We start from the raw sequence: 14,313 nt of genomic DNA on the forward strand, positions 1-14,313 counted from the left end.
TTTATTTTATTTCTGATTTGTTCGATTTTTTTTAATTCAATTCAATTTTGAGTTAACATGGTTTATACATTTAGACACAATTGTTTAGAAATACAATAATACTCTATATGTGTTTTGAATATTTTCATACTAATCTGATACCGTCCACATACTGTAAAACTTATAAGTGTAATTATAATAATATTGTTAATAGCATACAGAGTTACATGGATTCTCAAACAGAGAAGCTCCAACAATTGTTCTGCTTCTCCTGGAGGGCGTTTCAGTTTGGCCACTAGGTGGCGAACGCACTATAGCATAGGACCTTGTCCCAGAAGAAGAAGAAATAATGAGTGACGAATGGTGATTTAGACCTCAAATGGTTACTTCAGTTTGGAAAATTCATATAAAGATTTTTATTTATTCGGCAATTTATGTTTACGTTGACCAAGCGTTGTTGTTGGCCGTCCTACGGTTATACCTCAGGATCAAGCTGGCTGACTTAAGCCTTATCCGTTAGACTGATCTCTACTTTTATGGCTCGATTATTGATCTATTAAGCTTAGATCACTTCAAATCGATTTTATCATCTCAGACCTACTTCAATGTAAGGGTGAGATCCTGGACCTCAAAAGATAGCAAAAAAAAAGGAAAACTGTTAAGTTTCTTTTCTTTTTTTTGCCTAAATCATTGCTTTAGCTAAGAATGTGACTAAACTAGCAATTATTTTCCAATAAAATTCAAAGTACAGCAGTCGGAGCTTGTTGCATTCTGCTCACGCCTGTCTCACCTGCTGGGTGAGTCTCTGCAGACACTCTGGCTCTCTGATCTTTCCTCCCTCAGAGACGCTTGGGGTTCTTTTCACACTAAATCTTTCTGGAAAGTTTCCTTCCTTTCACTTTTTACACATCATGTCTCTTTCACTGATGTCTTTGCGAGTCAAACGAAACACAGAGGCTTCAGTGTTTTCACAGCATGGCAGATTATTCTTTAAACCCGATTCCAAACGTGCAGATTCCTGGTAATGATGGCATCGTGGAATGCATTCAGCTAAACTCCTCCTGTGAAGGAATGTGGCATTTCTCAAACATCAGGATGTCTCAGCGAAGGCTCATGTTAATACAGGAGTCATCAGCAAACAGGATCATTTAGACCATGTGTGTCAAGGTCAAGGCCCGGGGGCCGGATCCGGCCCTCTGGGTAATTCTATCTCGTAATCTAGATCATTTTATTTTATTTTTATTTATGGCCCGATGTTATCTTACACTCATTTCTGACTTATATAATTTTGACAAAATATATTTTTAAGGAGGGTAAAATATTGAAAGTTATTTAAGATTTAAATTGATTTATTCTGGAATAATATTCCTGACTTTTTATTATTCATAATTATGTAAAAAAATTACAATTTTAAAGTTTTAAAAATTGACATTCTGCTAAGTTTTTGGGCTATTTTGGCATTGACTAGGATTTTTTTAGGCTGTTTTGGAGTTTAGCTAATATTTCAGGTACATGCTAGCTGTTTTAGCTAATTTAGGTTTTTCTTTTTGTTTGTTTTAGGGTAATATTTACATGCTAATTCAGGCTTTTTCACATTTTTAGGATATTTCGAAGTTTAGCTATTTTTTTAACTACATGTTAGCTGTTTTGACTAACCTAAGTTTTTTTTTTAATTATTGTTTTAGTTTTTTAAGCTAATTAAGCATTTAGCTAAAATTTTAGTTGGCTATCAGCTTCAGTATTATTAGCTATCAATTTCAGCATTTTCAGCTATCAGCACTAGCATCTTCAGCGTCCAAATTCAGCTTACAGCATTCATGCTAGCATTAACGCAGGTAATGCTATATATCTAATTCATCATTATGTTTAAAAGTTATGGTTTTGAAGTTTTAAAAATGTAGTTTTCGAGTGTTCAATAAATGATTATAGTGTTCGGCCCTTGACCTAAAGTGTGTTTTAGATTTTGGCCCTTGTGCGATTGAGTTTGACACCCTGATTTAATGAAGAATGTCTGCCGTGAAACTTCCCCTCTGTGTTCTGAAGCTGTTTGTCAGATTTTGTAAACTGATCTGGACAAACAGGCAGATTTTCAACAAAAGAAAAAATTCCTACCGTTTAAGGCAAACTTATATGTTGGAGAGTCAACTTTTAGAAGTTGCATCAGTTGTCTGAATGATTCATTTTCTAGATGGAAAGTTGGGATCTCGGAGGCTGACTCCCATGTTTCTCCTGCAGGTCTGAGGCCGCCGCCTTGGCCCAGCTGATCGCCAAGATGCAAAAACACGCCGACTTGGTGGAGAAAGACATCCTGCGAGCTGAGGAGCTGCTGGCTGTGGTGAGGCCATTTGATGAATCTTTTTACCTGAACTTGAGTTTAGCTATTAAATTGTTACTTCCTAGACATTTCCTTTTTGTGCTCATGATGTTGAACTTGTGCTTTAAAGGTTAAAGGGTTGGGAAATGTTACTTCTCTTGGTTAGTGCTCTATGCTCGCTAATTTTTAAAACTCAAAAATCCAGAGTCCTGTGAATGGATGCTTACTGGATTGGCAAATGTAGACCACAATGCATTGCGTTTGGACATTTTATGCTTTAAAAAAGTAGTCAAATACCTTTTTTTAATGAATTATCCAAGTTTTCATAGTCAAATCACAGTGGGTAGTGAGTAGGTTTTTACTTTGAGAAATGGGTGACGTCATGTTTTGCAACTTAAAAAGAAAAATAGTGAGTGTTTGTCTGAATTGCATTAACCCTTTAATACCTGACGCTTAAACACAAATTCTTTTACATACGATAACTTTTGAACCGTTGACACAATCAACATAGTTCCAGTAGATTTTCTCCTTCACAATCTACTGGAACTATGTTGATTGTGTTAATGGTTCAAAAGTTACAGTACCAAAGAACATAAACACTGGAGCTCTGGTGTTAAAGGGTTAAACACAGTTGACTGTGAATGAATAAAGATTGAGTTGATTTGAATTTCTGCTTGCTCCTTTCAGGACGATGTAAATGAAAAAACAGGGCAGCCGTTTCAACATCAGGCCGAGATCTCGGATAAACTGGGTGAGGCGGAGGGGCTGCTGAAGGAACTTTTCCTGGATGTGGACAAAGCCAAGAAGAACCAACATCCTCAGGCTCAGGAGATTGAGACCGAGTGAGTAGACAGACGAGGATGGAGAGCGTTTAGCAATCAGGAAGATGCTGAGTCCACGTCTCGCTGTCCTGCAGTGTCATCCACCTTCACGAGCGCTGGCTGAAGGACTGCGGCGTCTACCGAGACATCTTTGAGCAGATCGACGATGTGTCGTTGATGCCCATCATCGACTGGGGGCCCGTGTTCAATAAAAAGGAAGTAAGTGCAGTCACACCACCAAGAAAAGCAATCATTACTTAAAAAAATCACAGCAAACTTTTGAGTCAGTAACACAAAGCCCCCAACCAGGGATGGCCCTGGACATAGGCAAGCTAGGCGGCCGCCCAGGCCGCCATCTGTTGGGGAGGCTGTCAAATAGCAATGATTTATTTATTTGTTTTTGAGTTTAACACACCATTCATTTAGCGTAAAAAGGTAAAAAATTAAAACCATGAAAAAAATAACTCAGACGTTTGACATAATCTATAATTCTGCCTGGTGCTACCCCCTCCTTGCCTGACACGACTCCTCTTGAAGCTTAGGGGAGTTTTATCGGTTAGTGATACTTTAAAACTGTAAGGGAACTGTAAGGGGGCAGCAAAACAAGCCCCCCAAGGACAGCTTTAAGGTAAAAAAAAGAAAGTAAGAGGTGGAAAAAAGTGGACTCGAAGCTGAGGACTGTCTGCTTTATTTATATCCAACTGCTTAGAATTTCACCCCACCCCCATTTCGAATGAAAAATACTCTTGTTTTTGGTCTGAAAAGAAGAATTCAACTGGTGATCTAGTATTTTTTTTCTCTTTTTAAAATCTTAACAACTGATTTTTTTAAAACCTTTAAACATTAAACACTGGAGATACCTGTCAAAAGATCTTCCATGCTGACAGTGTCGTACCAAATGTTTATTGTAAAGGTTGGGGGTTTGTGTCCTGACTAGGGAAAAGTGTTTTATGCTACATTTTTTTAAGTTATTATTATTAAGTTATTAAAATTAAATCAATACTTATTTTAACATATTCCAGGCAATTACAGTGTTTTTTTTTGCGTGCAGTGGTATTTATGTGTCTGGGTGGTTGGTTAGTAGAAATCACCTTTCGCCTAGGCTGCAAACGTCCTTCCTCAGAAGACCAGTGGAGGCCAGTTGCAGAAGATAAATAGTCTTCAGTGATTTCATTTGTTTAAAAAGTCAGATTTTACCTCTAAAATAAGAGTTTTTGAATAAGCTTGTCTTTTTCCATTCCTTTTCAAGCTATTAACACATTTTCCTGAGCATAAATTGAAAAAATGTACAATAAAGGTGAAAAACACATATTTAAGTCACTCTGGAGTGTTAGTTACACTTATGGGAGTAAAGTGTGATGCTTCTGAACAAATCCGCCAACCTGTGCGTAAAGCTGCATTCACACCAAACATAATGAATGCATCAAATTCGCCTTTTCCGCCTCTATTATGACATAAATCAAATTTGATTCTTGATCGTCCAAAAATGTTTTAATAAACTAGACACTCCTATCTTTTGGGAAAAGCTACCATCAAGATTTTAGCCTAATCTAATCGATACCTGGAAATATTGAAATCATTCCCTTTTTTTCTGACGGAGAAGCACATATTATATATTACTATCTGTTAAAGGTTGCCATCCTCTGGACTAGTGTAACCTGATAAACTGCTCTGGTTTTAAACAGTCTTACATTTGAAGCAAAAGAGTTCATATCTACTATTTGTTGTTTATTATATCTTAAATTTGTGGATTGAAGACATCAAATCAGTTTTGTACTAATAAATGTGTCAAAGGAGGACATTTTCTATCCAGTCATACCTTATTGTGGTGCATTTTGACTTTCCGTTTGTGCAACAAAGTTTCTCGTTCATGTAATTTCTCTCTTTCTGACTCCTCAGAAACAGGTCAACTCGGAGGAGTTCGGCCCCACCATGGCGGACGTGGAGAAGCAGATCGCCACCCACAACATCCTACACAGAGAGATCGAAGCCTACAACTCTCAGCTGTGCCTGAGCTCCGCCGGCAGCAAGGTAAACACGCGTGTTTACCTGAAAACATGATCACACGGGGTCACCCTCACAGCTACAGTTACATGTCGCTGCCTTGTGCTCCAGGATAAACTGACAGCCCTGAAGAGGCAGTACAACAACCTGCTGGTGAGTTTCTGTTATTTTCATTTCTGTTCTGCCTTTTTCCCCCTTTTCTTTTGGGATAAACTATTAAACAGACTTTGTGGAAACCTTATGCAGTTAGAATAATACGAGTCTAGTTTCTGAAAGTAAATGTCTGATCCCAACCTTTGGATTCAAACGTCTGCCTCTCTTTTTTCTTCTTTTAGGATAACTCCAGGTGGAGGCAACACTACCTGAAGAGCCTGTATGAGTACATGCAGGGCTGCGACAAAGAGCTGTCCTTCCTGGGAGAAGAGCAGAAAAAGATCATCAAGCAAGACTGGAGCGACGAAATGATGGACCCTCCAGACGTCCGGAGGCAGTACGAGGTGAGAGCTTAACTCATGTGTTAAAGTCAAGGCCCAGGGGCCGGACCCGGCCCTTCATTTTATTTTAATGTTATTAATGGCCCGATATTATCTTGCGCTAACTTTTATAATTGTGACAAAAGTGGGCATTCTTCTAGCTTTTTGGACTGTTTGGGAATTTACTAAGAATTTTTTAGGCTGTTTTGTAGTTTAGCTAATATTTCAGCTACATGCTAGCTGTTTTGGCTAATTTTGTTTTATTTCTGTTTATTTTTGTACTCCCTGATTGGTTGATTGATTGGGGTTGTCACGATTAGTCGACTAATCGACTATTAAAATAGCCGACGACTAATTTAATAGTCGATTAGTCGTTACTTTATATTATATGGAGTCGGAGTGTTGTAAAGTTGAAAGTTATAATAGTGTTATACTAGCTTTTTGGACTATTTTGCCATTTATTAAGGTTTTTAGGATAATTTGGAGTTTAGCTGATATTTCAGCTACATGCTAGCCGTTTTGGCTAATTTAAGCTTTTTTTGTTGTTGTTTTTTAGGCTGTTTTGGAGTTTAGCTCATTTTTACACTCTAGCCGTTTTGGTCAACCAGGCTTTTTTCCGTTTTTTTAGGCAGCTTTGAAGTTTAGCTAATATTTTAGCTACATGCTAGCTGTTTTGGCCAATTTAGGCTTTTTAAAGTTTTTTAGGCTGTTTTAGGCTAATATTTACATGCTTGCTGTTTTTGTTAATTTAGGCTTTTTTCACATTTTTAGGCTATTTTGAAGTTTAGCTATTTTTCAGCTGCACACTTTTTTTTTCACATTTTTAGCCTGTTTTGGAGTTATGCTAATATTTACATGCTGGCTGTTTTGGTTAATTTGGACTTTTTTTCTGTTTTTTAGGCTATTTTGATTCTTAGATATTTTTGAATCTACATGCTAGCTGTAATTGTGTTAAAAAGTTCTTTTTAAAGTTTTAAACATTTAATTTTAGAGTGTTCAACAAATGTTTATCCTGTTAGCCCCACAACCTAAAGTGTGTTTTGGATTTTTGCCCCTTGTACCCCTGCTTTAACATAACGTCAAAGTTCGGCGGCGACACAGAAATGATCAGCCAAACAAAACCTTTGATCGTCCGTCTTTCAGAATTTCAAGAGAGACAGTCTTGTCCTCCATGAGGGTGAGGTGAACAAACTCCAGGATGAGGGGGACCGACTCATCGAGCTGAAGCACCCGGCCAGCATCACCATACAGGTACGCGACAGCTCAGCACCTGCAGAAGGTCCCGGTCCCGACGGCAGCTTCACCTCTGACCTTTCCGTCTCTCCTAAAGGCTCAGAGAGACAACATACAAAACGAGTGGCAGAAATTCCTCAACCTCTGCATTTGTCAGGAGACACATCTGGAAAACGTGGAGGCGTACAGAAAAGTGAGTGTGCACAAAAACACAGAAAAATGATCCTTTACTTTCAAGTGACGTCTATGTTTTTTTTTTTTCTCAGTACCAACTGGACACGGAGCAGCTCTCAGAGACTCTGACCAAACTAGAGAAGACCCTGGAGTCAAATTCTGACGTCCAGAGAAGCAAAGCGAAGACGCTTCTGCAGCTGGAGGTACGAGACGTTTACCGAACGGGGATTTCACGAAATATTTCCATGGGATTATAACTTTAATTAAGCTTTAAGATGACGTCAACTAAAGAAGTCTTATTTTTTAAGGATTTTTTTCCAACTGCTCTCGATTTTAAAAAAGCTAAAAACTGTTTGGCTTCATAGTTTATCAAGTCAAACTAAAATGTTTATGACGGTATTTTAAAATGCCCTTTAACACCCGAGGTGTCGTCGGTGACGCTTAAACACAAAATCTTTAAAATATTGTCACTTTTCAACCCATAACTCGATAATTCCAGCAGATTCTGAAGGAGAAAAGCGGCGGAACCGCCGCTTTTCTCCTTCAGAATCTGCTGGAATTACATTGATCTTGTTAACAGTTGAAAGTTACAGTAAATCAAAGAACAAAAACACAGGATCTCTAGCGTTAAAGGGTTAATCTTAGATTTATGAGATTCTGTCACTACAACGGTAAAATAAATTTGTTTTGTTTCTTCGACTACTACATTTGCTGCATTAGGATGATCTTATGTGACACAAAAGGTTTATTATTTTCGTTAAATTTGTGTTTTATTTATGCCAAAAACCCAAATAGTTCATGAAAATGTATCCTAATAGTAACTGATTACTAATTGATTAAGATTAATATTTTGTTAAAGCTGCAACTAATGAAGTTTTTGAGATTTTTGGCTTCAAACTTAATTTCCATAGAAATGACCCTCCTTAGATATTTAAAAACATCAACACCTTTGAAATATTTAATCAAATTTTCCTTTTTTATATTTAATAAAAACATAAACGATGACATTTACTCCCAAACTTACATCATTTTCTACACAAGACGACTTTGTTTAATCAAATACTAAACTTGTATCTAATGTACATTTCAAACTTTGTGTAGGAGTCGTGTGTATTTGGAGAGATTTGATTGTTGTTCGCTTTCCAGTTGTTGTAAAAGAAAAAACAACTCCAAGTATTTACATTTATTCTCTTTTTGTTCTGTTTCTACTTGCAATAAAATATTTTTTTTAATTGAATTTTTATTATTAGGGTCAGAAACTGCCAGAGATAGTGAGGTTTTTTTTACACACATCTTTTTTTAAATGTTCCAATAAGATGCTAGCGAAAACCCAAAACATTACAGGTCTATTTTGCATTATTAGCTTTTAGACATCTAGCTGTAAAAGTAAAACTACAGGATATTTAGTAAAAGTTTGAATTGAGTCTTTGACTTGTTAAATGTGCAGATTTTCACCCAAATGGAAGAAACAGAGATTATGTTTGTGCAGTTTACATAATTCATTAGATTTGTAAAAAATAAAAATAAACAGAACTGATTTATACTATAAACTCTGCTCCAAATGTGTGGAGTTGAGGGGAGAGTTAGGTTCATCGAAATAGCTTGAATTACATTAAAAGTTTCTGCATTATTTCTGTGAATAACGTCTCTTTACTTTCCTTTATGCTGTTGGACTCATGAGTGGATCCTTGGTTCTGATGGGAGTTCTGGTCTGTGTCCCATCAGGGGGAGGAGAAAGTGGTGCAGAACTCCGATCAGCTGCTGGCTGACCTCCGGAGGCGGAGCACCACCATCGCTCCTCTGAAGCTGCGCCGCGTTCCCGTCAACAGACCCATCACCGTGGAGTCCTTGTGCGACTGGGAAACAGAGAAGGTGGAGCTCCCGTCCACGTTTCTTTAAATATTCATCCTAAAGCTCAGAACCCGTCTGAAAGCTGCGTCTGGTCTCCTCTCGCCCCTCCAGGACTCTGTGTCCCGAGGGGAAAAGTTTGCTCTGAAGTCAAACTCTGACAAGGAGAAGTGGGTAGTGGTTTCAGCAGACGGAGCGACTAAAACCTTCCCAGGTGTTTGCTTCCTGATCCCACCTCCTGACCCAGATTCTATTGACAGTGTGGACATGTAAGTAAAGCAGAGCTGCAGTCGCACCACCTCCACGCCGGCGCCGTTTCCCTCAGCTCCTCATCTCTCTGTGTCTTCTCAGTTTGGGCAGCGAGCTCGCAGAAATTAAGAGGAGAAGAGCACAACTGGCAGCGTCCCTAAAAAACCACCACGATGTTTCCAAAGTCCAGAAGTCAGGTTGGTGTCTCCTCCTTTAGAAAAACCCAGTAACCTCCAGTAAACGCAACTAAAGTACGGAAGAGAAACAGCACAAGGTTGAAAACAGGAAGGGAGCGTACACAACTAATTATTATTTTACCAGGAAGTCCAGTTGAGATAAGATCTATTTTTCAAAATAAGGAATCCGTGTGAAACACAAGTTTTTACAGAACTCATTTAGAAGATTTCAACAGATGGATCCTCTTATTTTCAAAACTTCTAAATGAAAATTGTTTAAAGAGTAACAAAACACTAAATCAACTTCTATAAATGGGGCCTTATAAGTGCTGTCTGTTGGTTGTTGACAACTTTTTTACAAATAAACTTGTTTAATTCATGAAAATATAGTCAAAAACCTTCTGTGTGCTGCCCCCTACAGGTTGTAATGGGGTATATGGAGATATTTTGGGTCCATAAATATTTGAAATACAAATAAAACATTTTGAAAAAAAATATTGGTGTTAAGCCAAAAAAATGTAAAATGTCCAAATATTGTTTCCTCACTGCATTACAAAGCCAGATTTCTAGATTTCTATTTTCCAGCTTTTTAGTAATTATATTTATTTATTGTTCTACATCATGGTTTGGCAATATGTCGATGTGCGTTTATATTTGTGGGGTTTGAGGGCATTGTCCTTTGTTTTTAAAATGTTATTATGTTTTATGTAAATCACTTTAAGTGAAATGCATTTTTCTTTGAAAAGTTCTATACAAATAAAGTTTGATTTGATTTAATTTGAAAAAAAATTGCCATTCTAAAAAAAACTAATTATTTTCAGCTTCAAGTGTTTTGTTTTTTAGGTCTCAAAACTCAAAATTTCAATTTCAAAACTTTTTTTTCATTTTCAAATCTTTTTTTCACTGTGAACTCTTTTTTTCCCATTTTTGAACCTGAAAATTTCAGTTCCAAAACTTTTGGTCCCATTGTGGCATGTTGGGGCGGGGCTAACACGAAGGACCAATCAAAATCGATGCGGGTAGTAACTTCAGTCCCGATGCGTTCACTGACTCCTAGAGCTGTGATAATTATGGTCACAAAATTGGCTAAAAGCTTAATCAAATCGAATCAAACTTTATTTGTGTAGCACTTTAAAAAAATGTATTTCACTCAAAGTGCTTTACATAAAACATAATAAAATTTTAAAAACAAAAGACAATGGCCACAAGCCCCACCCCCACCCCTCCACACACACACACGCACAAACACACATCGACATATTGCCACACCATGAAAGAATAAATAAATAAATACTAAAAAGTTAGAAAACAGAAATCTAGAAATCTGGCTTTGTACTGCAATGATACGTTAGCCCGTATTAGCTATGATGCTAGCAGCATTTTACCACTCACAAGCTATCTCCGAATCCACCCCTACTCACTATATTGTGCGTTCGTCATTTTCTAGCGCTGTCCGAATCTACTAATTCCAAACTAGAGTGCACTAGAAATTTCCCAGAAGTCTTTGCGAAAAACTAGCATCCATCGAAATTAGCCTAAATTAGACAATGCATTGCGGTCGAACCAAACAAGAAAACCTGTTTAAATGTATTATTTAATTAACCATCCACATTTTCACCTTCAGAACACAGTGGAGTCATAAATAAACATCATGAAATATTTGTATTGATGCGATTTTGACTCAGTGAAATCAGTGACATCATATCCGCTGCGTCTTGAGCCAGCGATTCGTAACAATACGGTTCTGGACCACGTGAAGAATCCTCAACGTCCTCAGAAAGTTCTGTAGAGAAACTTGGATCACTTTGCTCAATGGGTACCACTTCAATATTGAAAACCCATTCATAAAGCTAACATGTCAATCATAGATCCAAGCCACACCCCCACCACTCAGTCTGCTCCAACTAGCCACACCCCCTTTTTGGGCATTTTTTATTCTTGGCTGAGAATGGAGTCGGCCTCCAACTGCTATGTTTGGTTACCCTTTAAGTATTGAACAGAAAAGTCAGAGACAGTGAATACAGCACAATCAGGTTAAAACTTGATGATGCAAATCTAAATGAAATATTTGTAAAATCTTTATATATTCACTGCTCCATCGTGTAATTTAACTTAAAAGCCTTTTTGCTTTTTTTGGTTTTTGTTTAGCGCCGGTGTCCTCTGCACCGCTGGACCCTAAAATTACCGCCATGGCCGAGCAGCTGGACAAACTGGACAACGACCTGGCCAAGGCTGAGGAGGGCATGCGGAACCGCATTCGAACGCCGCTGAACCGAACCGACCCAACCGGAGATCTGGGACAGAGGCTGAGGGAGCAGGAGGTGATGAGAGATGGAAATGTTTGAGCCTGTTGCTCTTTTGTTTGGGATGAAAACCAACATTTAGAACTTATTTTACTTCATAATATAGTTTTTCATGCTACATGTATGCTCGGGCTGAACTGAAAGGTTTTTACGTGGGCTCTTTTTATCTGATTGATCAGGGCTATTGAACACTCTAAATATACATTTTTAAAACTTTAAAACCGTCACTTGAACTATATATATAGCATTACTTGTGATCATGCCAGTGTAAATGCTGTAAGCTGAATTTGGCCGCTGAGGATGCTGAAATTGATAGCTAAAAACACTGAAGCTGATAGCGAGCTAAAAAATTTGTTAAATGCCAAATTAGCGGAAAAAAACTTAGGTTAGCCAAGACAGCTAGCATGTAACTAAAAAATAGCTACATTTCAAAATATCCTAAAAAACTGAAAAAAGACTAAATTAGCCAAAACAGCTAGGATGTAGCTGAAATATTAGTCTAACTCTAAAACAGCCTTAAAAACAATAAAGCCCCAATTAATCAAAACCTGAATGCACAGCCCTGGAAAAACTCCAAAATAGCCTAAAAATCCTTGTAAATCCAAAATAGTCCAAAAAACTAGCAAAATGCCCATTTTTAAAACTCTAAAACCATAACTTTTTAACATGATAATGAATAATAAAAAGGCAGGAATATTATTCCAGAATAAATCAACTTAAATATTTTACTCTCCATGAAAATATATTTTGTCAAAATTATGCAAGTTAGAAATGAGTGCAAGATAATATCGAGCCGTTAATAACAATAAAATAAAATGATCTGGAGGGCCGGATCTGGCCCCCGGGCCTTGACTTTGACACGTGTGATAGATTAATCAGCAGATGTCAGGTGATCGTGTTACTGAAACGTTTCTGAAAAGAGGAAAAACCTACTTTTGTGTCTCTTCTGATCGATCAAAAACCAGACACGTGACGTGTTTTTGCTCATTGCAGAAAACCAATAAGACACTGAAGGACCTGGAGCAGAAGAGGCAGGCCGCTCAGGCGGACCTGCAGCCTCTCATCTCCAAAGATCTCAACGGCACTTCGTCCGGACTGCCACTCAAACTCAGCGCTGCCACCAACAAGCATGACGACATCTCTGCACTCGCTGAGCTCTACAACAAGAAGTGTGTGCTTTTCATTGGAAAAAGGTCTCATTTGTAAATGTTTCAAAGCCTTAAAACTTAACACTGCTGTTTTTTTAGAGCACAAGCATCTCTCAACTTGGAGAACCAGATAAAGAAGGTGGATGGTCTTGTCTCTGGATTCGAGGAAGACCTCAGCCGAGACGGTCCGATCCCTGACACCCCAAAAGCCCTTCAGAGCCGCGCTCAGAGCATCCAGGTGAGCAGATATCCCATTCCACCATGTTGTCTCTGTGTCGCGCGACTCGCCTCTCAAACACCGGTCTGCTGTGCTGCTCTCAGAACCAGAGGAAGTCTGTTACAGCAGCTCAGGGGGACATGAAGAAGCTGAGCCAGGATCTGGAGGCCACCGAGCAGCTGTGCAGCTCTCTGCAGAGGGGCTACCAGGAGTACTGCCCCGACATCGAGCGCCAGAAGACGGACGTCAAGCAGCTTCAGACTCGCTACGCTAATGTTGCAAACCAGCTGCAGGAGAGGTGGGGGTCCAGCGGTGACGGCACACAAATCCATGAATCTTATTTCTTCAGTTTAAGCAGCAAAGACAGCTGATGTGATAACTTAGTCCCACTCCAATCATGATTTGATCTATCTTCAGTGTTTCCAGTAGTCTTTTAATTAGGATTATGCCGTTTTTAGCCAAAATACAAAAAACCTGTGCGGTTTTTAAGACATAGTTTCTGCAGAGTGGCAGAAGATGATTAGAAATTCACCTGAGATGTGAGCAACCCCGCCCCCTTCCCCTTCTTATTGCTGAGAGCTCTGGACAAGGAGCTGTGTATTTTCTACGATCAAATAAGCTCATTTCAAGCTGCTTTTTTTCTCATTTGATCCTGATTCACAACAATTTGAATAAATAAACACTAAGAAAGGCATGTTTAACTTAATTTTCTTATACAGTATGTTCTCTATCCTCAGGAAAAAGACACAAAAGCATTTTAAAAACACAAAAAACTATTTTTAATCAGAACGGGACTTAAAAAAACTTAATTAGATGCATCTAAATGAAATTACATATTTTTATATATTTCAGATTTCAGTATAAAGACATTTAAGTGAAAATACAAAAGCTATTTGCGAAATGTTAAATTTGCTAAAAGATGAAAGAGCTATGAAAGAGCGCTGAACTTGACCTAGACATTTCTGAAAAATTTGTAGTAAAATTTAAACGAAAAAAAACTAATACATGCCAATTTTGCACCAAAAAAATACTTATTTTGTCGCTTAAATGTGAGCTAGACTCCAAATTAACCAGAAAAAAAACCCTGTAGATGCCAAATTAGCCAAAAAAAGTTAGCTCGTTGCTTAAATGCTAGCTTAACTCCAAAATAGCCATTATAGTAGCTAAACTCTAAATTTGCAGATAAAAAATCCCAGTAGATAACAAACTAGCATGTGTCTAAAATATTGACTAAACTTCAAATTAGTATAAAATAACCTCAGCAGATGCCAAATTAGCCAAAAAAGCTAGCACGTTGCTTAATTACTAACTAAACTCCAAAATAGCCTAAAATTCCTCAGTAAACTAAATTAGTCAAAAATGTTAACCTGTTGC

General features: G+C 37.9%; 1 protein-coding gene across 1 annotated transcript in view; it reads left to right on the forward strand.

Annotated features, from left to right (window-relative positions):
• The window catches only part of evpla (envoplakin a), a 25,363-nt gene that overhangs the window by 4,118 nt on the left and 6,932 nt on the right, over positions 1-14,313 (forward strand). The window contains exons 2-17 of the mRNA XM_024289637.2: positions 2,215-2,314; positions 2,981-3,135; positions 3,210-3,333; positions 5,014-5,145; positions 5,230-5,271; positions 5,454-5,615; positions 6,735-6,842; positions 6,922-7,017; positions 7,091-7,201; positions 8,724-8,870; positions 8,961-9,115; positions 9,198-9,292; positions 11,420-11,592; positions 12,568-12,743; positions 12,822-12,960; positions 13,044-13,237. Coding sequence (XP_024145405.1) covers positions 2,215-2,314; positions 2,981-3,135; positions 3,210-3,333; positions 5,014-5,145; positions 5,230-5,271; positions 5,454-5,615; positions 6,735-6,842; positions 6,922-7,017; positions 7,091-7,201; positions 8,724-8,870; positions 8,961-9,115; positions 9,198-9,292; positions 11,420-11,592; positions 12,568-12,743; positions 12,822-12,960; positions 13,044-13,237 — 2,109 coding nt within the window. The remainder of the gene's footprint in view (positions 1-2,214; positions 2,315-2,980; positions 3,136-3,209; positions 3,334-5,013; positions 5,146-5,229; positions 5,272-5,453; positions 5,616-6,734; positions 6,843-6,921; positions 7,018-7,090; positions 7,202-8,723; positions 8,871-8,960; positions 9,116-9,197; positions 9,293-11,419; positions 11,593-12,567; positions 12,744-12,821; positions 12,961-13,043; positions 13,238-14,313) is intronic.

The sequence above is a fragment of the Oryzias melastigma genome, linkage group LG1 (assembly GCF_002922805.2).
Source record: "Oryzias melastigma strain HK-1 linkage group LG1, ASM292280v2, whole genome shotgun sequence".
Taxonomy (NCBI): Eukaryota; Metazoa; Chordata; class Actinopteri; order Beloniformes; family Adrianichthyidae; genus Oryzias; species Oryzias melastigma.